Consider the following 22956-nt stretch of genomic DNA (forward strand, 5'->3'; position numbering starts at 1 on the left):
TCTAAGACATGTGCTACTAAAATCGAATACGGTTATATTACATATGGTGCAACAATAATAAAAACAATAATATTTTATCACAAATGTGCTTTCTCCAACATTGGATAGCAGCGCTTCTGAAACATCATTGCTCTGGTGAATTGCCGCTTTTTCCTAGACCATGTTTCTACGTGCTTAAACAGTAGAGAGGCTATAAACAGTAGCGAGGCTATATACAGTAGCGAGGCTATAAACAGTAGAGAGGCTATATACAGTAGCGAGGCTATAAACAGTAGTGAGGCTATAAACAGTAGCGAGGCTATAAACAGTAGCGAGGCTATAAATGTAGCGAGGCTATAAACAGTAGCGAGGCTATAACAGTAGCGAGGCTATAACAGTAGCGAGGCTATAAACAGTAGCGAGGCTATAAATGTAGCGAGGCTATAAACAGTAGTGAGGCTATAAACAGTAGCGAGGCTATAAACAGTAGCGAGGCTATAACAGTAGCGAGGCTATAAACAGTAGCGAGGCTATATACAGTAGCGAGGCTATAAATGTAGCGAGGTTATAAACAGTAGCGAGGCTATAACAGTAGCGAGGCTAAAAACAGTAGTGAGGCTATAAACAGTAGCGAGGCTATAAACAGTAGCGAGGCTATAAATGTAGCGAGGCTATAAACAGTAGCGAGGCTATAACAGTAGAGAGGCTATAACAGTAGCGAGGCTATAAACAGTAGCGAGGCTATAAATGTAGCGAGGCTATAAACAGTAGCGAGGCTATAAACAGTAGCGAGGCTATAAACAGTAGCGAGGCTATAACAGTAGCGAGGCTATAAACAGTAGCGAGGCTATATACAGTAGCGAGGCTATAAATGTAGCGAGGTTATAAACAGTAGCGAGGCTATAACAGTAGCGAGGCTAAAAACAGTAGCGAGGCTATAAATTTAGCGAGGCTATAAACAGTAGCGAGGCTGTAAACAGTAGCGAGGCTATAAATGTAGCGAGGCTATAAACAGTAGCGAGGCTATAAACAATAGCGAGGCTATAACAGTAGCGAGGCTATAAACAGTAGCGAGGCTATAAACAGTAGAGAGGCTATAAACAGTAGCGAGGCTATAAACAGTAGCGAGGCTATAAACAGTAGCGAGGCTATAAACAGTAGCGAGGCTATAAACAGTAGCGAGGTTATATACAGTAGAGAGGCTATAAACAGTAGCGAGGCTATAAACAGTAGAGAGGCTATATACAGTAGCGAGGCTATAAACAGTAGTGAGGCTATAAACAGTAGTGAGGCTATAAACAGTAGCGAGGCTATAAACAGTAGCGAGGCTATAAATGTAGCGAGGCTATAAACAGTAGCGAGGCTATAACAGTAGCGAGGCTATAACAGTAGCGAGGCTATAAACAGTAGCGAGGCTATAAATGTAGCGAGGCTATAAACAGTAGTGAGGCTATAAACAGTAGCGAGGCTATAAACAGTAGCGAGGCTATAACAGTAGCGAGGCTATAAACAGTAGCGAGGCTATATACAGTAGCGAGGCTATAAATGTAGCGAGGTTATAAACAGTAGCGAGGCTATAACAGTAGCGAGGCTAAAAACAGTAGTGAGGCTATAAACAGTAGCGAGGCTATAAACAGTAGCGAGGCTATAAATGTAGCGAGGCTATAAACAGTAGCGAGGCTATAACAGTAGAGAGGCTATAACAGTAGCGAGGCTATAAACAGTAGCGAGGCTATAAATGTAGCGAGGCTATAAACAGTAGCGAGGCTATAAACAGTGGCGAGGCTATAAACAGTAGCGAGGCTATAACAGTAGCGAGGCTATAAACAGTAGCGAGGCTATATACAGTAGCGAGGCTATAAATGTAGCGAGGTTATAAACAGTAGCGAGGCTATAACAGTAGCGAGGCTAAAAACAGTAGCGATGCTATAAATTTAGCGAGGCTATAAACAGTAGCGAGGCTGTAAACAGTAGCGAGGCTATAAATGTAGCGAGGCTATAAACAGTAGCGAGGCTATAAATTTAGCGAGGCTATAAACAGTAGCGAGGCTAAAAACAGTAGCGAGGCTATAAATGTAGCGAGGCTATAAACAGTAGCGAGGCTATAAATGTAGCGAGGCTATAAACAGTAGCGAGGCTATAAATGTAGCAAGGCTATAAACAGTAGCGAGGCTATAAACAGTAGCGAGGCTATAACAGTAGCGAGGCTATAAACAGTAGCGAGGCTGTAAACAGTAGCGAGGCTATAAACAGTAGGGAGGCTATAAACAGTAGCGAGTTTATAACAGTAGCGAGGCTATAAATGTAGCCAGGCTATAAACAGTAGCGAGGCTATAAATGTAGCGAGGCTATAAACAGTAGCGAGGCTGTAAACAGTAGCGAGGCTATAAACAGTAGCGAGGCTATAAATGTAGCGAGGCTATAAATGTAGCGAGGCTATAAACAGTAGCGAGGCTATAAACAGTAGTGAGGCTAAAAACAGTAGCGAGGCTATAAATGTAGCGAGGCTATAAATGTAGCGAGGCTATAAACAGTAGCGAGGCTATAAACAGTAGCGAGGCTAAAAACAGTAGCGAGGCTATAAACAGTAGCGAGGCTATAAATGTAGCGAGGCTATAAACAGTAGCGAGGCTATAAACAATAGCGAGGCTATAAACAGTAGCGAGGCTATAAACAGTAGCGAGGCTATAAACAATAGCGAGGCTATAAACAGTAGCGAGGCTATAAACAGTAGCGAGGCTATATACAGTAGCGAGGCTATAAACAGTAGCGAGGCTATAAATGTAGCGAGGCTATAAACAGTAGCGAGGCTATAACAGTAGCGAGGCTATAAACAGTAGCGAGGCTGTAAACAGTAGCGAGGCTATAAATGTAGCGAGGCTATAAACAGTAGCGAGGCTATAACAGTAGCGAGGCTAAAAACAGTAGCGAGGCTATAAACAGTAGCGAGGCTATATACAGTAGCAAGGCTATAAATGTAGCGAGGTTATAAACAGTAGCGAGGCTATAACAGTAGCGAGGCTAAAAACAGTAGTGAGGCTATAAACAGTAGCGAGGCTATAAACAGTAGCGAGGCTATAAATGTAGCGAGGCTATAAACAGTAGCGAGGCTATAAACAGTAGCGAGGCTATAAACAGTATAAACAGTAGCGAGGCTATAAACAGTAGCGAGGCTATAAACAGTAGCGAGGCTATAAATGTAGCGAGGCTATAAACAGTAGCGAGGCTATAACAGTAGCGAGGCTATAACAGTAGCGAGGCTATAAATGTAGTGAGGCTATAAACAGTAGCGAGGCTATAATCAGTAACAAGGCTATAAACAGTAGAGAGGCTATAATCATTATCGAGGCTATAAACAGTAGCAAGGCTATAAACAGTAGAGAGGCTATAATCAGTATCGAGGCTATATACAGTAGAGAGGCTATATACAGTAGAGAGGCTACATACAGACACCGGACAGTCAGGCTGATTCAGGTAATATGTACATGTAGATATGGTTAAAGTGACTATGCATATATGATGAACAGAGAGTAGCAGTAGTGTAAAAGAGGGGTTGGCGGGTGGCAGGACACAATGCAGATAGCCCTGTTAGCCAATATGCGGGAGCACTGGTTGGTCGGCCCAACTGAGGTAGTATGTACAGAGAGTAGCAGCAGCGTAAAAAGAGGGGTTGGGGGAGGGGGGTTCAGGGGGGGGCAAACAATGTAAATAGTCCATGTAGACATTTGATTACATGTTCAGGAGTCTTATGGCTTGAGGGTAAAAACTGTTGAGCCTTTGTGTCCTAGACTTCGGTACCGTTTACCATGCGGTAGTAGAGAGAACAGTCTATGACTGGGGTTGCTGGGATCTTTGACAATTTTTAGGGCCTTCCTCTGATACCGCCTGCTGTAGAGGTCCTGGATGGTAGGCAGCTTAGCCCCAGTGATGTACTGGGCCGTACGCACTACCCTATGTAGTGCCTCGCAGTCAGAGGCCGAGCAATTGCCGTACCAGGCAGTGATGCAACCAGTCAAGATGCTCTCGATGTTGCAGCTGTAGAACCTTTTGAGGATCTCAGGACCCACGCCAAATCTTTTTAGTTTCCTGAAGGGGGAATAGGCTTTGTCGTGCCCTCTTCATGACTGTCTTGGTGTGTTTGGACCATTCTAGTTTGTTGTTGATGTGGACACCAAGGAACTTGAAGCTCTCAACCTGCTCCACTGCAGCCCCTTTGATGAGAATGGGAGCGTGCTCGGTCCTCATTTTCCTGTAGTCCACAATCATCTCCTCAGTCTTGGTTACGTTGAGGGAGAGGTTGAGGGAGAGGTTGTTATTGGCACCACCCAGCCAGGTCTCTGACCTCCTTCCTATAGGCTGTCTCGTCGTTGTCGGTGATCAGACCTACCACTGTTGTGTTGTCTGCAAACATAATGATGGTGTTGGAGTCGTGCCTGGCCATGCAGTCGTGGGTGAACAGGGAGTTCAGGAGGGGACTGAGCACAAACCCCTGGGGACTGCAGTGTTAGGGATCAGCATGGCAGGTGTGTTGCTACCTACCATCACCACCTTCCCGTAAGGAAGTCCAGGATCCAGTTGCAGAGGGAGGTGTTTAGTCTAAGGATCCTTAGCTTAGTGATGAGCTTTGAGGGTACAATGGTGTTGAACGCTGAGCTGTAGTCAGTGAATAGCATTCTCACATAAGTATTCCTTTTGTCCAGGTGGGAAAGGGCAGTGTGGAGTGCAGTAGAGATTGTATCATCTGTGGATCTGTTTGGGCGGTATGTAAATTGGAGTGGGTCTAGGGTTTCTGGGATAAGGGTGTTGATGTGAGCCATTACCAACCTTTCAAAGCACTTCATGGCTACGGACATGAGTGCTATGGGTCTGTAGTCATTTAGGCAGGTTGCTTTTGTGTTCTTGGGCACAAGGACTATGGTGGTCTGCTTTAAACATGTTGGTATTACATACTCAATCAGGGACATGTTGAAAATGTCAGTGAAGACATCTGCCAGTTGGTCAGCATATGCCCAGAGCACACGTCCTGGTAATGCATCTGGCCCCGCAGCCTTGTGTATGTTGACCTGTTTAACTTCTCTACGATAGGGGCACAGAGCGGCAAATTCAAACAAAGAGAGTAGCATATTTCAACCCTGCAGACGCGACACAAAACGCAGAAATAAAATATAAATCATGCCTTACCTTTGACGAGCTTCTTTTGTTGGCACTCCAATATGTCCCATAAACATCACAAATGGTCCTTTTGTTCGATTAATTCCATCCATATATATCCAAAATATAAATTTATTTGGCGCGTTTGATCCAGAAAAAATTTGGCCGTACTTCTTCATTTCACAAAGGAATAACCTCAGCCATTTTCCAAAGACTGGTGACATCTAGTGGAAGCGGTAGGAACTGCAAACAAGTGCCTCAGAAGAATAGTTCCCCAAAGAAATCTCATTGAATAGACAGTGACCTCAATTTTTTTTATTTCTGAATGGTTAGTCCTCTGGGTTTTGCCTGCTACATAAGTTATGTTATACTCACAGACAGGATTCAAACAGTTTTAGAGACTTCAGAGTGTTTTCTATCCAAATATACTAATAATATGCATATCTTATATTCTTGGCATGAGTAGCAGGAAGTTGAAATTGGGCACGCTATTTATCCAAAAGTGAAAATGCCCTATCCCAAAGAGGTTTAGGTCTTACTCACAGCTACGGTGAGCGTGATCACACAGTCATCCGGAACAGCTGATGCTCTCATGCATGCCCAGTGTTGCTTGCCTCGAAGCAAGCATAGAAGTGATTTAGCTCGTCTGGTAGGCTCTTGTCACTCTTGTCTATAATAGTTAGCAAGCCCTGCGTCATAAGACAAACGTCGGAGCCGGTGTTGTATGATTTAATCTTAGCCCTGTATTGACGCTTTGCTTGTTTGATGGTTCCTCGCAGGGCATAGCAGGATTTCTTGTAAGCTTCCGGGTTAGAGTCCCACACGTTGAAAGCGGCAGTTCTACCCTTTATCTCAGTTCGAATGTGGGTGGGTGGTGCAGTTGTCGTACCGAACAGTGATACAGCCCTACAGGATGCTCTCAATGGTGCGTCTGTATAAGTTTCTGAGGGTCTTAGGTACCAAGCAGAATCTTGAGGCGCTATAGCACCTTGTTGTGTCGTCCGCAAACTTGATGATTGACTTGGAGGCGTGCTTGGCCACGCAGTCATGGGTGAACAGGGAGCACAGGAGGGGGCTGAGCACACACCCTTGTGGGGCCCCTGTTTTGAGGATCAGCAAAGTGGAGGTGTTGTTTCCTACCTTCACCAACTGGGGGGGGGGGGGGGGGTTTAACAAGGCACACCTGTTATTTGAAATGTATTCCAGGTGACTACCTCATGAAGATGGTTGAGAGAACGCCAAGTGTGTGCAAAGCCGTCATCAATGCAAAGGGTGGCTACTTTGAATAATCTAAAATATATTTTGATTTGTTGAACACTTTTTTTTGGTTACTACATGATTCCATATGTGTTATGTCATAGTTTTGATGTCTTCACTATTATTCTACAACATAGTAAAATAAAGAAAAACCCTTGAATGAGTAGGTGTGTCCAAACTTTTAATGGTGATTGCTATGTGGGTAGTGTGTAGGCTTCATGATTGCTATGTGGGTAGTGTCTAGGGCTTGATGATTGCTATGTGAGTAGTGTGTAGGGCTTGATGATTGCTATGTGGGTAGTGTGTAGCTGATGAGAATGCTAAGAATTAGGTAGAAGTGGGCTCTGGAGTGGACATTGGGCTCTTAAGTGGACATTGGGCTCTGGAGTGGACAGTGGACTCTGGAGTGGACAGTGGGCTTTGGAGTGGACATTGGGCTCAGGAGTGGACAGTGGACTCTGGAGTGAACATTGGGCTCAGGAGTGGACAGTGGACTCTGGAGTGGACAGTGGGCTTTGGAGTGGACATTGGGCTCAGGAGTGGACAGTGGGCTTTGGAGTGGACAGTGGACTCTGGAGTGGACAGTGGGCTTTGGAGTGGACAGTGGACTCTGGAGTGAACATTGGGCTCAGGAGTGGACAGTGGACTCTGGAGTGGACAGTGGACTCTGGAGTGGACAGTGGGCTTTGGAGTGGACAGTGGACTCTGGAGTGGACAGTGGGCTTTGGAGTGGACATTGGGCTCAGGAGTGGACAGTGGACTCTGGACTGGACAGTGGACTCTGGAGTGGACAGTGGGCTTTGGAGTGGACATTGGGCTCAGGAGTGGACAGTGGACTCTGGAGTGGACAGTGGGCTTTGGAGTGGACATTGGGCTCAGGAGTGGACAGTGGACTCTGGAGTGGACAGTGGGCTTTGGAGTGGACATTGGGCTCAGGAGTGGACAGTGGACTCTGGAGTGAACAGTGGGCTTTGGAGTGGACATTGGACTCTGGAGTGGACATTGGGCTCAGGAGTGGTCAGTGGACTCTGGAGTGGACTAAGTAGAGTGAACATTGTGTATGGAATGGAAGGAACAGGATTGGGGAAATTATGATAGAGTGAGAGGAGAAGGAGAGGAGGAGGAGGAGAGAAGGAAGAGGAGATGAGGAGGAGGACAAGGAGAGGGGGAGAGGAGGAGGAGGAGGAGAGGAGGAGGAGGAGAGTAGGAGGAGGAGAGAAGGAAGAGGAGAGGAGGAGGAGAGATGGAGGAGAGGAGGAGGAAGAGGAGAGGAAGAGGAGGAGTGGATGAGGATGAGGAGTCTACAGCATGTCTGTCTGTCTGTCTGTGTGCATGCGTTTCCAAGACTACAGGCGCTCTGCCATGTCTGTCACACACACTTTACACACACGCTCATCTCTGTGCCATGCTTACGTCAACATGCCATACCTCATCATATCTGGGGGGAAAAGAGCAGTGGTTTACTGTTATCAGCAACATGTGCCTTCACACACCTTGCCTTATTCCACCTGTTGTTGTGTAACAGCCTGAATCCATCTGCACACAATAACCCATAATGACAAAGTGAAAAACATGTTTATTTTAAATCCTTGAGACACCACAGCCACAGCTTGATTGGACTCCACCTGCGGCCAATTCAATTGTTTGGGACATGATTTAGAAAGAAACCCACCTGTCTATTTAATAAGGTCCCATAGCTGACATTGCATGTCAGAGCAGAAAATATATGATGTTGGCCAGGGAACTGCCTGTCTATCTCCGAGATAGAACTGTGATGAGGCATATACACTACATGACCAGTAGTATGTGGACTACTACTGGTCCAACATCTCATTCCAAGAATCATGAGCACTAATATGGAGTTGGTCCCCCCTATTGCTGCTACAACAGCCTCCACTCTTCTGGGAAGTCTTTCCACTCGATGTTGGGAACATTGCCGCCAAGACTTGCTTCAGTCACAAGAGCGTTAGTCGGGCAGTGAGGTCGAGCAGTGATGTTGGGTGATTAGGCCTGGCTCGCCGTTGGCGTTCCAATTCATCCCAAAGGTGTTTGATGGGGTTGAGGTCGGGGATCTGTGCAGGCCAGTCAAGTTCTTCCACACCGATCTCGACAAAACAATTTCTGTACGGACCTTGCTTTGTGCACGGGGGGCATTGTCATGATGAAATAGGAAAGGGCACTTCCCCAAACTGTTGCCAAAGTTGGAAGTACAGAATCATCTAGAATGTCATTGTATGCTGTAGCGTTTACAATTTCCCTTCACTGGATCTAAGCGACCTAGCCCAAACCATGAAAAACAGCCCCCAGACCATTATTCCTCATCCACCAAACTTTACAGTTGGCAATATGCACTGGGGTAGGTAGCGTTCTCCTGACATCCACTAAACTCAGATTTGTCCGTCGGACTGTCGGATGGTGAAGCGTGATTCATCACTCCAGAGAATGTTTCCATGGAAACCCATCTCATGAAGCTCCCGACGGAACAGTTATTGTGTTGACGTTGCGTCCAAAGGCAGTTTGGAACTCGGAAGTGAGTGTTTTTACGCGCTTCAGCACTCTGCGGTCATATTCTGTGAACTTGTGTGGTCTACCACTTCACGGCTGAGCCGTTGTTTCTCCTAGAAGTTTCCACTTCACAATGACAGCACCTACAGTTGACCTGGGGTAGCTCTAACAGGGCAGAAATGTGATAAACTGACTTGTTGGAAAGGTGGCATCTTTTGACGGTGCACCATTGAAAGTCACTGAACTCTTCAGTAAGGCCATTCTACTGACAATGTTTGTCCATGGAGATTGCATGGCTGTGTACTCTATTTTATACACCTGTGAGCAACGTTTGTGGCTGAAATAGCCGAATCCACTAATTTGAAGAGGTGTTCACATACTTTTGTATATGTAGTGTATCTGAGGAAGGGTACAAAATAATTTCTAGAGTGTTGAACATTTCCAAGAGCGCAGTGGTCTTCATATTTGGGAAATGCAAAAAATATGGAACTACCCAGACTCTGATTAGAGCTGGCCAACGGGGGCAAGAATAACCTTGGTCAGGTAGGTGACCAAGAATGCAATGTCCACTGTGACAGAACTTCAGAGTTCCTTGGCTGAGATGGGAGAATCTGCCAGAAGGACAACAGTCTATACAGCACTTCAAAAATCTGGGCTTTATGGGAAAGTGGCCAGACAGAATCCACTCCTGAGAAAAAGGCACATGACAGCACTCCTGGAGTTTGCAAAAAGTCACGTGAAAGACTCTGAGAGCACAAGGCAAAAGATTCTGCGGTCTGATGAGCCATTATGTTCACCCTTTTTCGCCTGAATGCAAAGCGCTCTGTCTAGAGAAAACCAGGCACAGCTCATCACCCATCTAACACCATCCCTACCGTAAAGCATGGTGGTGGCAGCATCAAGTTATGGGGATGCTTTTCAGCGGCAGGGACTGTGAGACTGATAAAGATAGAGGGAACAATGAATGGAGCCAAATACAAACAAACCCTTGATGAGGACTTGCTTCAGAGTGCAAACAACCTTAGACTCGGGCAAAGATTTACGTTCCAACAGGACAATAACCCCAAGCATACAGCCAAAACAACCCTGGAATGGTTTCAAAACAAGAATGTGAAAGTCTATGAGTGGCCTCGCTAAAGTCAAGACTTGAATCCCATTGAACATCTGTGGAAAGACTTGAAGATTTCTGTTCACCACCGCTCCAGATGTGCAAAGCTGATACAGACATACTCAAGACGACTCAAAGCTGATACAGACATACCCAAGATGACTCAAAGCTGATCCAGACATACCCAAGATGACTCAAAGCTGATACAGACATACCCAAGACAACTCAAAGCTGATACAGACATACCCAAGACAACTCAAAGCTGATACAGACATACCCAAGATGACTCAAAGCTGATACAGACATACCCAAGATGACTCAAAGCTGATCCAGACATACCCAAGATGACTCTACGCTGATCCAGACATACCCAAGATGACTCAAAGCTGATCCAGACATACCCAAGATGACTCAAAGCTGTAATCACCGCCAAAGGTGCTTCTACAAAGTATTGAGTCAGGGGTGTAAATGCTTATGTAAATTATATAAGGGATTAAGGCGAGACCCAGATGCAGACACGGGACGCAGATGGTTTGAGTCTTTGATATTTATTACATCCAAAAGGGGTAGGCAAGAGAATGGTCGTGGACAGGCAAAAGGCCAAACCAGTTCAGAGTCCAGGAGGTACAGAGTGGCAGGCAGGCTCGAGGTCAGGGCATGCTCGAGGTCAGGGCAGGCAGGCTCGAGGTCAAGGTAGGCAGGCTCGAGGTCAGGGCAGGCAGGCTTGAGGTCAAGGCAGGCAGGCTCGAGGTCAGGGCAGGCAGGCTCGAGGTCAGGGCAGGCTCGAGGTCAGGGCATGCTCGAGGTCAGGGCAGGCTCGAGGTCAGGGCATGCTCGAGATCAGGGCAGGCAGGCTCGAGGTCAGGGCAGGCAGGCTCGAGGTCAGGGCAGGCTCGAGGTCAGGGCAGGCTCGAGGTCAGGGCATGCTCGAGATCAGGGCAGGCAGGCTCGAGGTCAGGGCAGGCAGGCTCGAGGTCAGGGCAGGCTCGAGGTCAGGGCAGGCTCGAGGTCAGGGCAGGCAGGCTCGAGGTCAGGGCAGGCAGGCTCGAGGTCAGGGCAGGCAGGTACAGAGTCCAAAAAACAGGCAAGGGTCAAAACCGGGAAGACTAGTAAAAGAGAATAGAAAAGTTAGGAGCACGAGAAAACCACACTGGTTGACTTGGAACATACAAGACGAACTGGCACAGAGAGACAGGAAACACAGGGATATATACACCAGGGATAACAAGAGACTTCTGGAGGGGGATGGAGACAATCACAAGGACAGGTGAAACAGATCAGGGTGTGACAAATTAGATATTTCTGTATTTCATTTTTAATACATTTGTAAACATTCCTAAAAACGTGTTTAAAATATAATAACTTTGTCATTATGGGGTGTAGATGGTGGAGAGGAAAAAAATAAATGTAATCCATTTTGAATTCAGGCTGTAACTTTAACAAAATGTTGAATACATCAAGGGGTTTGTATTGTATTGTATTGTATTGTATTGTACTCTAGTTCAGCTAGGAAATTATAGAGTGTTTAGTAAATAGCTTGCGTTTTTAGAAATGCACATATTATTATAACAGAAAAGAAGCCTTTGTCATCCAAAAGCCCCACCAAAAATGATCTAACCCTAAAAATAGTGTCCTAGTTTTGTAGCACGAACCAGTCTTGAGCAGGGGACATATTTGAGTGTGACACAGTTGTGTTTGATGTGTTCCATCATCACAGGGACTGTTCTTCTCCTGGGCACATTCTGTTTTTAACTGGCTGTCCATCCAGACCTATCCCCCTCCGGAGAGAGAGAGAGAGAGAGAGAGAGAGAGAGAGAGAGAGGGAGAGAGAGAGAGAGAGAGAGAGAGAGAGAGAGAGAGAGAGAGAGAGAGAGAGAGAGAGAGAGCGAGAGCAAGAGAGAGAGAGCAAGAGAGAGAGAGAGAGAGCGAGAGCAAGAGAGAGAGAGAGAGAGAGAGAGAGAGAGAGAGAGAGAGAGGGAGAGAGAGAGAGAGAGAGAGAGAGAGAGCAAGAGAGAGAGAGAGAGAGAGAGAGCAAGAGAGAGAGAGAGAGAGAGCGAGAGCAAGAGAGAGAGAGAGAGAGAGAGAGAAAGAGCGAGAGAGAGAGCGAGAGAGAGAGAGAGAGAGAGAGACTGGACGGGCTCTGTCCTATCCAATTATTGTAACCCAGGGGTGGGCCGTGGGAAGGAGAGAAAGACAGATGATGAAGATGAAGACAGAGAGATGAGGAATGAAAGTGGAATAGAACAATGACCCATAGAGTCACTAGTCTAAGATACCCTTCCCACCCTAACTATCCCACGTACCCTACATACATTTTTTTGTCTCTTTTGTCTCAATTTGTACACTCGCAACTATAATTTGTGAGGAGCCAATGATGGCATTCTTGGCAGATTTCGCTACTGTTGATGTTGAGGTCTGTAAAGTGGGAAGTTGGCACGTTATGATGATGATGTCATCGTTCTGAGTGAAGGATATAGCCTTTTAATGTAACGGGTATTACACTGAGTGTACAAAACATTAGGAACACCTTCAGTTGCTCTCAGAACAGCCTCAATTTGTCTACAAGGAGTTGAAGCGTTCCACAGGGATGTTGACTCCCATGCTTCCCACAGTTGTGTCCATTTGGCTGGATGTGGTGGACCGTTCTTCATACACACGGGGGAACTTGATACACAGTGTGAAAACCCCAGCAGCTATGCAGTTCTTGACAAAAGCCAGGTGCGCCTGGCACCTACTACCAAACCCCGTTCAAAGGCACCTATTTATTTTGTCCTGCACATTCACCCTCCGAATGGCACACCAACACAATGCATGTCTCAATTGTCTCAAAGCTTCAAAATCCTTCTTTAACCCGTCTTCTCCCCTTCATCTTTAACCTGTCTCCTCCCCTTCATCTTCCCTTCATCTTTAACCTGGTCTCCTCCCCTTCATCTTTAACCTGTCTCCTCCCCTTCATCTTTAACCCGTTTCCTCCCCTTCATCTTTAACCCGTCTCCTCCCCTTCATCTTTAACCTGTCTCCTCCCCTTCATCTTTAACCCGTCTCCTCCCCTTCATCTTTAACCCGTTTCCTCCCCTTCATCTTTAACCTGTCTCCTCCCCTTCATCTTTAACCCGTCTCCTCCCCTTCATCTTTAACCTGTCTCCTCCCCTTCATCTTTAACCTGTCTCCTCCCCTTCATCTTTAACCTGTCTCCACCCCTTCATCTTTACCCTGTCTTCTCCCCTTCATCTTTAACCTGTCTCCTCCCCTTCATCTTTAACCTGTCTCCTCCCCTTCATCTTTAACCTGTCTCCTCCCCTTCATCTTTAACCTGGTCTCCTCCCCTTCATCTTTAACCTGTCTCCTCCCCTTCATCTTTAACCTGGTCTCCTCCCCTTCATCTTTAACCTGTCTCCTCCCCTTCATCTTTAACCTGTCTCCTCCCCTTCATCTTTAACCAGGTCTCCTCCCCTTCATCTTTAACCTGTCTCCTCCCCTTCATCTTTAACCTGTCTCCTCCCCTTCATCTTTAACCAGGTCTCTTCCCCTTCATCTTTAACCTGTCTCCTCCCCTTCATCTTTAACCTGTCTCCTCCCCTTCATCTTTAACCTGTCTCCTCCCCTTCATCTTTAACCAGGTCTCCTCCCCTTCATCTTTAACCTGTCTCCTCCCCTTCAGCTACACTGATTGAAGAGGATTTAACAAGTGACATCAATAAGGGATCATAGCATTCACCTGGTCAGTCTATGTTATGGAAAGAGCAGGTGTTCTTAATGTTTTGTACACTCAGTGTATATTCATGCTTTCTCGGGTCAATGTTGCGACCAGTATGTACTGAATGTATGTATCATACAGTGAGAAAGCACTTCATTCATACTTATCAATGTGTCAATCCCTGATACTAATCAATGTGTTCTCGCTGTCGTCTTGTTTTCAGACACAGAAGCGGAGAGGAACGCACTGAAAGAGCATGTCTACCCCAAACTACGGGACTTCTGCAGAGAGAATTATGGGATTGAGTTCCAGGTAACATAAAACGGCCCTTTTTCCTCTTTGTCAGTCTTGCAGTGAAATAAATATTTTTTTTAAACAATACCCAAGTGATGCTCAGGTTAACTCATAACCTGCAATCCCCCTGTGGATATATCCGCAGGGCGGCGGATTTAGGGTCATGAAATATTGTGTGGATGAAAAGGGGGGGGGGTATGGTTGCGGTTCGAGTTGAAGAAAGAAAAAAACAATACATTAAAAAAATAATCATGAACGTATCAGTCTTGTGCAATTTATATCTATAGGCTACGTTGAGGTTTTTCTCTGATTATTTTTAGGCTTATTTTTTTTTTTTTTAGGTTATCTGCCATTAAGCTTTAGGGCCTACCTTTACGCAAACCTAACAGCCAATTGCAAAAAAAATGCTGTTGGGAACGAGCAGAAAAAGTTAACGTTGATCCACTGATGCAACGTTAGAGTTTAATCCAATAGGAGGAAGGCTGTAGAATGGAGAGTTGAAGAGGAGGGAGGCTGTAGAATGGAGAGTTGAAGAGGAGGGAGGCTGTAGAATGGAGAGTTGAAGAGGAGGGAGGCTGTAGAATGGAGAGTTGAAGAGGAGGGAGGCTGTGGAATGGAGAGTTGAAGAGGAGGGAGGCTGTGGAATGGAGAGTTGAAGAGGAGGGAGGCTGTGGAATGGAGAGTTGAAGAGGAGGGAGGCTGTAGAATGGAGAGTTGAAGAGGAGGGAGGCTGTGGAATGGAGAGTTGAAGAGGAGGGAGGCTGTGGAATGGAGAGTTGAAGAGGAGGGAGGCTGTAGAATGGAGAGTTGAAGAGGAGGGAGGCTGTAGAATGGAGAGTTGAAGAGGAGGGAGGCTGTAGAATGGAGAGTTGAAGAGGAGGGAGGCTGTAGAATGGAGAGTTGAAGAGGAGGGAGGCTGTAGAATGGAGAGTTGAAGAGGAGGAAGGCTGTGGAATGGAGAGTTGAAGAGGAGGGAGGCTGTAGAATGGAGAGTTGAAGAGGAGGGAGGCTGTAGAATGGAGAGTTGAAGAGGAGGGAGGCTGTGGAATGGAGAGTTGAAGAGGAGGGAGGCTGTGGAATGGAGAGTTGAAGAGGAGGAAGGCTGTAGAATGGAGAGTTGAAGAGGAGGGAGGCTGTAGAATGGAGAGTTGAAGAGGAGGGAGGCTGTGGAATGGAGAGTTGAAGAGGAGGGAGGCTGTAGAATGGAGAGTTGAAGAGGAGGGAGGCTGTAGAATGGAGAGTTGAAGAGGAGGGAGGCTGTAGAATGGAGAGTTGAAGAGGAGGGAGGCTGTGGAATGGAGAGTTGAAGAGGAGGGAGGCTGTGGAATGGAGAGTTGAAGAGGAGGGAGGCTGTAGAATGGAGAGTTGAAGAGGAGGGAGGCTGTAGAATGGAGAGTTGAAGAGGAGGGAGGCTGTGGAATGGAGAGTTGAAGAGGAGGAAGGCTGTGGAATGGAGAGTTGAAGAGGAGGGAGGCTGTGGAATGGAGAGTTGAAGAGGAGGGAGGCTGTGGAATGGAGAGTTGAAGAGGAGGGAGGCTGTGGAATGGAGAGTTGAAGAGGAGGAAGGCTGTGGAATGGAGAGTTGAAGAGAAGGGAGGCTGTGGAATGGAGAGTTGAAGAGGAGGGAGGCTGTGGAATGGAGAGTTGAAGAGGAGGGAGGCTGTGGAATGGAGAGTTGAAGAGGAGGGAGGCTGTGGAATGGAGAGTTGAAGAGGAGGGAGGCTGTGGAATGGAGAGTTGAAGAGGAGGGAGGCTGTGGAATGGAGAGTTGAAGAGGAGGGAGGCTGTAGAATGGAGAGTTGAAGAGGAGGGAGGCTGTGGAATGGAGAGTTGAAGAGGAGGGAGGCTGTAGAATGGAGAGTTGAAGAGGAGGGAGGCTGTAGAATGGAGAGTTGAAGAGGAGGGAGGCTGTGGAATGGAGAGTTGAAGAGGAGGGAGGCTGTGGAATGGAGAGTTGAAGAGGAGGGAGGCTGTAGAATGGAGAGTTGAAGAGGAGGGAGGCTGTAGAATGGAGAGTTGAAGAGGAGGGAGGCTGTGGAATGGAGATTTGAAGAGGAGGGAGGCTGTGGAATGGAGAGTTGAAGAGGAGGAAGGCTGTAGAATGGAGAGTTGAAGAGGAGGGAGGCTGTGGAATGGAGAGTTGAAGAGGAGGGAGGCTGTGGAATGGAGAGTTGAAGAGGAGGGAGGCTGTAGAATGGAGAGTTGAAGAGGAGGGAGGCTGTGGAATGGAGAGTTGAAGAGGAGGGAGGCTGTGGAATGGAGAGTTGAAGAGGAGGGAGGCTGTGGAATGGAGAGTTGAAGAGGAGGGAGGCTGTGGAATGGAGAGTTGAAGAGGAGGGAGGCTGTAGAATGGAGAGTTGAAGAGGAGGGAGGCTGTAGAATGGAGAGTTGAAGAGGAGGGAGGCTGTAGAATGGAGAGTTGAAGAGGAGGGAGGCTGTGGAATGGAGAGTTGAAGAGGAGGGAGGCTGTAGAATGGAGAGTTGAAGAGGAGGGAGGCTGTGGAATGGAGAGTTGAAGAGGAGGGAGGCTGTGGAATGGAGAGTTGAAGAGGAGGGAGGCTGTAGAATGGAGAGTTGAAGAGGAGGGAGGCTGTGGAATGGAGAGTTGAAGAGGAGGGAGGCTGTGGAATGGAGAGTTGAAGAGGAGGGAGGCTGTAGAATGGAGAGTTGAAGAGGAGGGAGGCTGTAGAATGGAGAGTTGAAGAGGAGGAAGGCTGTAGAATGGAGAGTTGAAGAGGAGGGAGGCTGTGGAATGGAGAGTTGAAGAGGAGGGAGGCTGTGGAATGGAGAGTTGAAGAGGAGGGAGGCTGTAGAATGGAGAGTTGAAGAGGAGGGAGGCTGTGGAATGGAGAGTTGAAGAGGAGGGAGGCTGTGGAATGGAGAGTTGAAGAGGAGGGAGGCTGTGGAATGGAGAGTTGAAGAGGAGGGAGGCTGTGGAATGGAGAGTTGAAGAGGAGGGAGGCTGTAGAATGGAGAGTTGAAGAGGAGGGAGGCTGTGGAATGGAGAGTTGAAGAGGAGGGAGGCTGTGGAATGGAGAGTTGAAGAGGAGGGAGGCTGTGGAATGGAGAGTTGAAGAGGAGGGAGGCTGTGGAATGGAGAGTTGAAGAGGAGGAAGGCTGTAGAATGGAGAGTTGAAGAGGAGGGAGGCTGTGGAATGGAGAGTTGAAGAGGAGGGAGGCTGTGGAATGGAGAGTTGAAGAGGAGGAAGGCTGTAGAATGGAGAGTTGAAGAGGAGGGAGGCTGTAGCATGGAGAGTTGAAGAGGAGGGAGGCTGTGGAATGGAGAGTTGAAGAGGAGGGAGGCTGTGGAATGGAGAGTTGAAGAGGAGGGAGGCTGTGGAATGGAGAGTTGAAGAGGAGGGAGGCTGTGGAATGGAGAGTTGAAGAGGAGGGAGGCTGTAGAATGGAGAGTTGAAGAGGGAGGCTGTAGAATGGAGATTTGAAGAGGAGGGAGGCTGTGGAATGGAGAGTTGAAGAGGAGGGAGGCTGTAGAATGGAGAGTTGAAGAGGAGGGAGGCTGTGGAATGGAGAGTTGAAAAGGAGGGAGGCTCAGAACAGTAATGTTTGGGAAGGATTTTAAGGGGTAAAAGAGGATGGTGGCGATGCCTATTTTTATGCGTGATGATTGTGAGGCGCTATACGAATTTAGCAATCAAGATGGGGGACTTCAAATAGGCCTACGGCACCTTAAGGGAACTGTAGCCTACTGTTCAGATGGGTTAAAATGGAAACCTGGAATCTGGACACTGACTGAATGTCTACAACCTCTCACATAGTCCTTATTAACTCCTGCGGAACTAAGCATTTCTTGCAGTAAAATGATACATGAAATGTACATTTTGACTCAGGAACAAGAGTGGATAAATAGGATTTCTTCCTTTCAGCATCTTGACAGCATGCGAATGGGCAGTTAGGGACCGTCTGTAAAGGTGTTGTCTTTATCAGCATCGTAAAATCGTATAGTATTTCAAAGAAAAAACTCAAAACCTGTTTTTGCTTTGTCATTTTGGGGAATTGTTTTGTCATTTTGGGGAATTGTGATGTCATTATGGGGTATTGTGATGTCATTTTGGGGAATTGTGATGTCATTTTGGGGAATTGTGATGCCATTATGGGGTATTGTGATGTCATTATGGGGTATTGTGATGCCATTATGGGGTATTGTGATGCCATTATGGGGTATTGTGATGTCATTTTGGGGAATTGTGATGCCATTATGGGGTATTGTGATGTCATTTTGGGGAATTGTGATGTCATTATGGGGTATTGTGATGTCATTTTGGGGAATTGTGATGTCATTTTGGGGAATTGTGATGTCATTTTGGGGAATTGTGATGCCATTATGGGGTATTGTGATGTCATTATGGGGTATTGTGATGCCATTATGGGGTATTGTGATGCCATTATGGGGTATTGTGATGTCATTTTGGGGAATTGTGATGCCATTATGGGGTATTGTGATGTCATTTTGGGGAATTGTGATGCCATTATGGGGTATTGTGTGTAGATTGATGAGGGGAAAGCATTTATTTAATCAATTTTAGAATAAGGCTGTAAAGTGGTCTGAATGCTTTCAGAAGGCACTGTAGTATTTCAAACACGTAAAATATGCATCTGGGCCGAACTGAAGTCTTATCAGAAACATGTGGGTCGTTTTCACAGTTTCTATTCGCTTACTGGTCAAACTAAACTAACATTTAGCACAGAAAATATATATATATATATATATATATATATATATATATTAAAATTGTGCATTTTCACCCCGGTCTCTAAACGTCATTGCTCCAAGAAAGAAGCAGAGATGACAGAAAGAAGCAGAGATGACAGAGAGAAGCAAAGATGACAGAAATAAGCAGAGATGACAGAAATAAGCAGAGATGACAGAAATAAGCAGAGATGACAGAAAGAAGCAGAGATGACAGAAAGAAGCAGAGATGACAGAGAGAAGCAAAGATGACAGAAATAAGCAGAGATGACAGAGAGAAGCAGAGATGACAGAGAGAAGCAGAGATGACAGAAATAAGCAGAGATGACAGAAAGAAGCAGAGATGACAGAGAGAAGCAAAGATGACAGAAATGAGCAGAGATGACAGAAATAAGCAGAGATGACAGAGAGAAGCAGAGATGACAGAAATAAGCAGAGATGACAGAAATAAGCAGAGATGACAGAAATAAGCAGAGATGACAGAGAGAAGCAGAGATGACAGAAATAAGCAGAGATGACAGAAATAAGCAGAGATGACAGAAATAAGCAGAGATGACAGAAATAAGCAGAGATGACAGAGAGAAGCAGAGATGACAGAGAGAAGCAGAGATGACAGAAATAAGCAGAGATGACAGAAATAAGCAGAGATGACAGAGAGAAGCAGAGATGACAGAAATAAGCAGAGATGACAGAGAGAAGCAGAGATGACAGAGAGAAGCAGAGATGACAGAAATAAGCAGAGATGACAGAAATAAGCAGAGATGACAGAGAGAAGCAGAGATGACAGAGAGAAGCAGAGATGACAGAAATAAGCAGAGATGACAGAAATAAGCAGAGATGACAGAAATAAGCAGAGATGACAGAGAGAAGCAGATATGACAGAAATAAGCAGAGATGACAGAAATAAGCAGAGATGACAGAGAGAAGCAGAGATGACAGAGAAAACTTTACCGGCATAAACTACATTGAAGTATTCATTCTATCATTTATGACATTATTCTGGTGAGCAAGGAATGATTTATTCTTCTAGGGCAACGTATTGACAGAAGAGAAGTCGCTTGTACCTACAGGAGTTAACATTATTTATAATCAGGGTTACATGGAGGAAATTGGACCTCTCTGAAATGAAAATGGAAGTCCCTCCTTTCAGCACAATATATTTTACTTAAATCCTCCCTGAACATTTAAAATGTTTGACCCTCCCTATATACCCACAATAAAACTGTCACTTCTTGGACAGACCGGAGCCTCAGACATGCCGTTTTAGAAAACTGGTCTTCGTCCTGTAAGCATTATATGGCAACGCAGGAATTTTGAAAGCGCACAAGTGTTGGAGGCCAGAAGGTCGTGGGTCAGCAGACCACCGTGGACAAGAGTAGAGGTGGAAAAATCTCCTTTATAGTCAAAGCAGGTCCGAAAAGAAATAGCCTTTTATAAACATTTCATGCAATTCTACATAATATTTACATATTAGCAGAATATTTTTTAATACCACACAAATGACTGGAATTACAGGCTAAGAATGGACAGAGAGACAAGTCTATGTGCTCGTCTTGTCCTATTGTTTCAATGCCAAATCAGTGTGTCTTGTATTCAACAAAAATGTTACTGTTTGCACATAATTCAATCTGACATGTCATTAGGAATCTGAGCATGGTACTTTCAAAAGTTAGGTCTATCTTTCCACCCCAGAAAGAGTAGATCTACCTTTCCACCCCAGACAGAGTAGGACCTACCTTTCCACCCCAGACAGATTAGGACCTACCTTTCCACCCCAGAAAGAGTAGACCTACCTTTCCACCCCAGACAGAGTAGGACCTACCTTTCCACCCCAGACAGAGTAGACCTACCTTTCCACCCCAGACAGATTAGACCCTACCTTTCCACCCCAGACAGAGTAGGCCCTACCTTTACACCCCAGACAGAGTAGGCCTACCTTTCCACCCCAGACAGAGTAGGCCCTACATTTCCACCCCAGACAGAGTAGGCCCTACCTTTCCACCCCAGACAGAGTAGGACCTACCTTTCCACCCAGACAGAGTAGGACCTACCTTTCCACCCCAGACAGAGTAGGGCCTACCTTTCCACCCCAGACAGAGTAGGACCTACCTTTCCACCCCAGACAGAGTAGGCCCTACCTTTCCACCCCAGACAGAGTAGGCCCTACCTTTCCACCCCAGACAGAGTAGGACCTACCTTTCCACCCCAGACAGAGTAGACCTACCTTTCCACCCCAGACAGAGTAGGACCTACCTTTCCGACCCAGACAGAGTAGACCTACCTTTTCACCCCAGACAGAGCAGACTTTAACTGCTCTTCTTCTGTGGTTTAACCCAACAAGAGAAGAGTTTCCCTAAAAGCTGTCTGGGTTTAAACATATTCTGTTGTACAGAAAGTACAAGTAGCTTAATCAATTGATAGTGACAGAATTAGAATACTTCTCTTTATTGTCTCCTTGGCAACAGAAGGTTGTATCTCAGCCTCTGATCGATGGGCTATAGGAGATTGTACCTCAGCCTCTGATAGATGGGCTACAGGAGGTTCTATATCAGCCTCTAATCGATGAGCTATAGGAGGTTATATCTCAGCCTCTGATAGATGGGCTACAGGAGGTTCTATATCAATCTCTAATCGATGAGCTATAGGAGGTTGTATCTCAGCCTGATAGATGAGCTATAGGAGGTTGTATCTCAGCCTGATAGATGAGCTATAGGAGGTTGTATCTCAGTCTCTGATAGATGAGCTATAGGAGGTTGTATCTCAGCCTCTGATAGATGAGCTATAGGAGGTTGTATCTCAGCCTCTGATAGATGAGCTATAGGAGGTTGTATCTCAGCCTCTGATCGATGGGCTACATAAGGTTGTATCTCAGCCTGATAGATGGGCTATAGGAGGTTGTATCTCAGCCTCTGATCGATGAGCTATAGGAGGTTGTATCTCAGCCTCTGATCGATGAGCTATAGGAGGTTGTATCTCAGCCTCTGATATATGAGCTATAGGAGGTTGTACCTCAGCCTCCACGTATCCATTTTGTAAATTTCGATCAATCCCTAATTATAGACAAGTTGACTATCAAATAGCCTACCGGAATGTCGGAAATTATAAGCAGAAACATCCAAATTAGGCAACAACAACAAAAAATGCACTCCCTGTCAAAATATCGTTACGCAATCTCTGACTGTAGCCTACAGCGCTTGTTCTACATTAGCAGGTTAGGGTCGGGTGCAGCACTCAAATTGTCACTTTATCACACCTAGTCAGGTGGTTGCTGATGGGTTATTAGCAATTGCTGACAAACAAACAGCTGACCCGCGCACCACTAATATCCCCTCAAACCAGGCTTTCAATATTGATCGAAAAGAGGTTTAATATTATTTAAATCACTGTCTTGTCTGGCCCAATGATGAAAGTAGACGCAAACTCAGCAACATGCCTTGAAGGGTCCCACGAGCGAGCTGAACACAGGGGCCCTGTCTCTTTAAGGCAGACAGAAGGGCAGTAGAGATAAGGATGGATGGTGAATGCTGCAGGATATCTCTCTTTGATAAGACTGTGTGTGTGTGTGTGTGTGTGTGTGTGTTGTGTGTTGTGTGTGTGTGTTGTGTGTGTGTGTGTGTGTGTGTGTGTGTGTGTTGTGTGTGTGTGTGTGTGTGTGTTGTGTGTGTGTGTGTGTGTGTGTGTGTCTCTCTCTCTCTCTTCCCTTTGTTGTTTCTCCCTACCATGAATGAATTAGCCCCATTTTCCCCATGGCTCTCACCGATCTGGGATAATTTACATTGCAAATGGCTGGTGTGGCACTGCGCAGAGAGATTTTATCAAAAGATGTTTGTTAGACAAATCCAGGAGAGCCCCTGGAGTAAAGACGCGGTCCAATTTTTCTGAGATTGTTCTTGGATGATTTGTCAAGCTTTTCCCTTTGATAGCCGACGTGATGCTTTGTGGGGCCGAGTGACCTCGGAAACGGTTCCCGAAGCGCTACCAGCATGACTTCAGGCAAATGACCTGCTGAGACTGTATGGTTTGATAGTCAACACCTTTGAAAGTACTAAACATTGAGTGTCCTGAAGCGTTGAGTGTCCTGAAGCGTTTAGTGTCCTGAAGCGTTGAGTGTCCTGAAGCGTTGAGTGTCCTGAAGCGTTGAGTGTCCTGAAGCGTTGAGTGTCCTGAAGCGTTTAGTGTCCTGAAGCGTTGAGTGTCCTGAAGCGTTGAGTGTCCTGAAGCGTTGGGTGTCCTGAAGCGTTGAGTGTCCTGAAGCGT

General features: G+C 46.2%; 1 protein-coding gene across 1 annotated transcript in view; it reads left to right on the plus strand.

Moving 5' to 3' along the window:
- Positions 1-22956, plus strand: part of LOC110500761 (NACHT and WD repeat domain-containing protein 2) — an 87735-nt gene that overhangs the window by 11310 nt on the left and 53469 nt on the right. The window contains exon 3 of the mRNA XM_036958270.1: positions 13921-14009. Coding sequence (XP_036814165.1) covers positions 13921-14009 — 89 coding nt within the window. The remainder of the gene's footprint in view (positions 1-13920; positions 14010-22956) is intronic.

Source organism: Oncorhynchus mykiss, chromosome 21 (assembly GCF_013265735.2).
Source record: "Oncorhynchus mykiss isolate Arlee chromosome 21, USDA_OmykA_1.1, whole genome shotgun sequence".
NCBI classification, from domain to species: domain Eukaryota; kingdom Metazoa; phylum Chordata; class Actinopteri; order Salmoniformes; family Salmonidae; genus Oncorhynchus; species Oncorhynchus mykiss.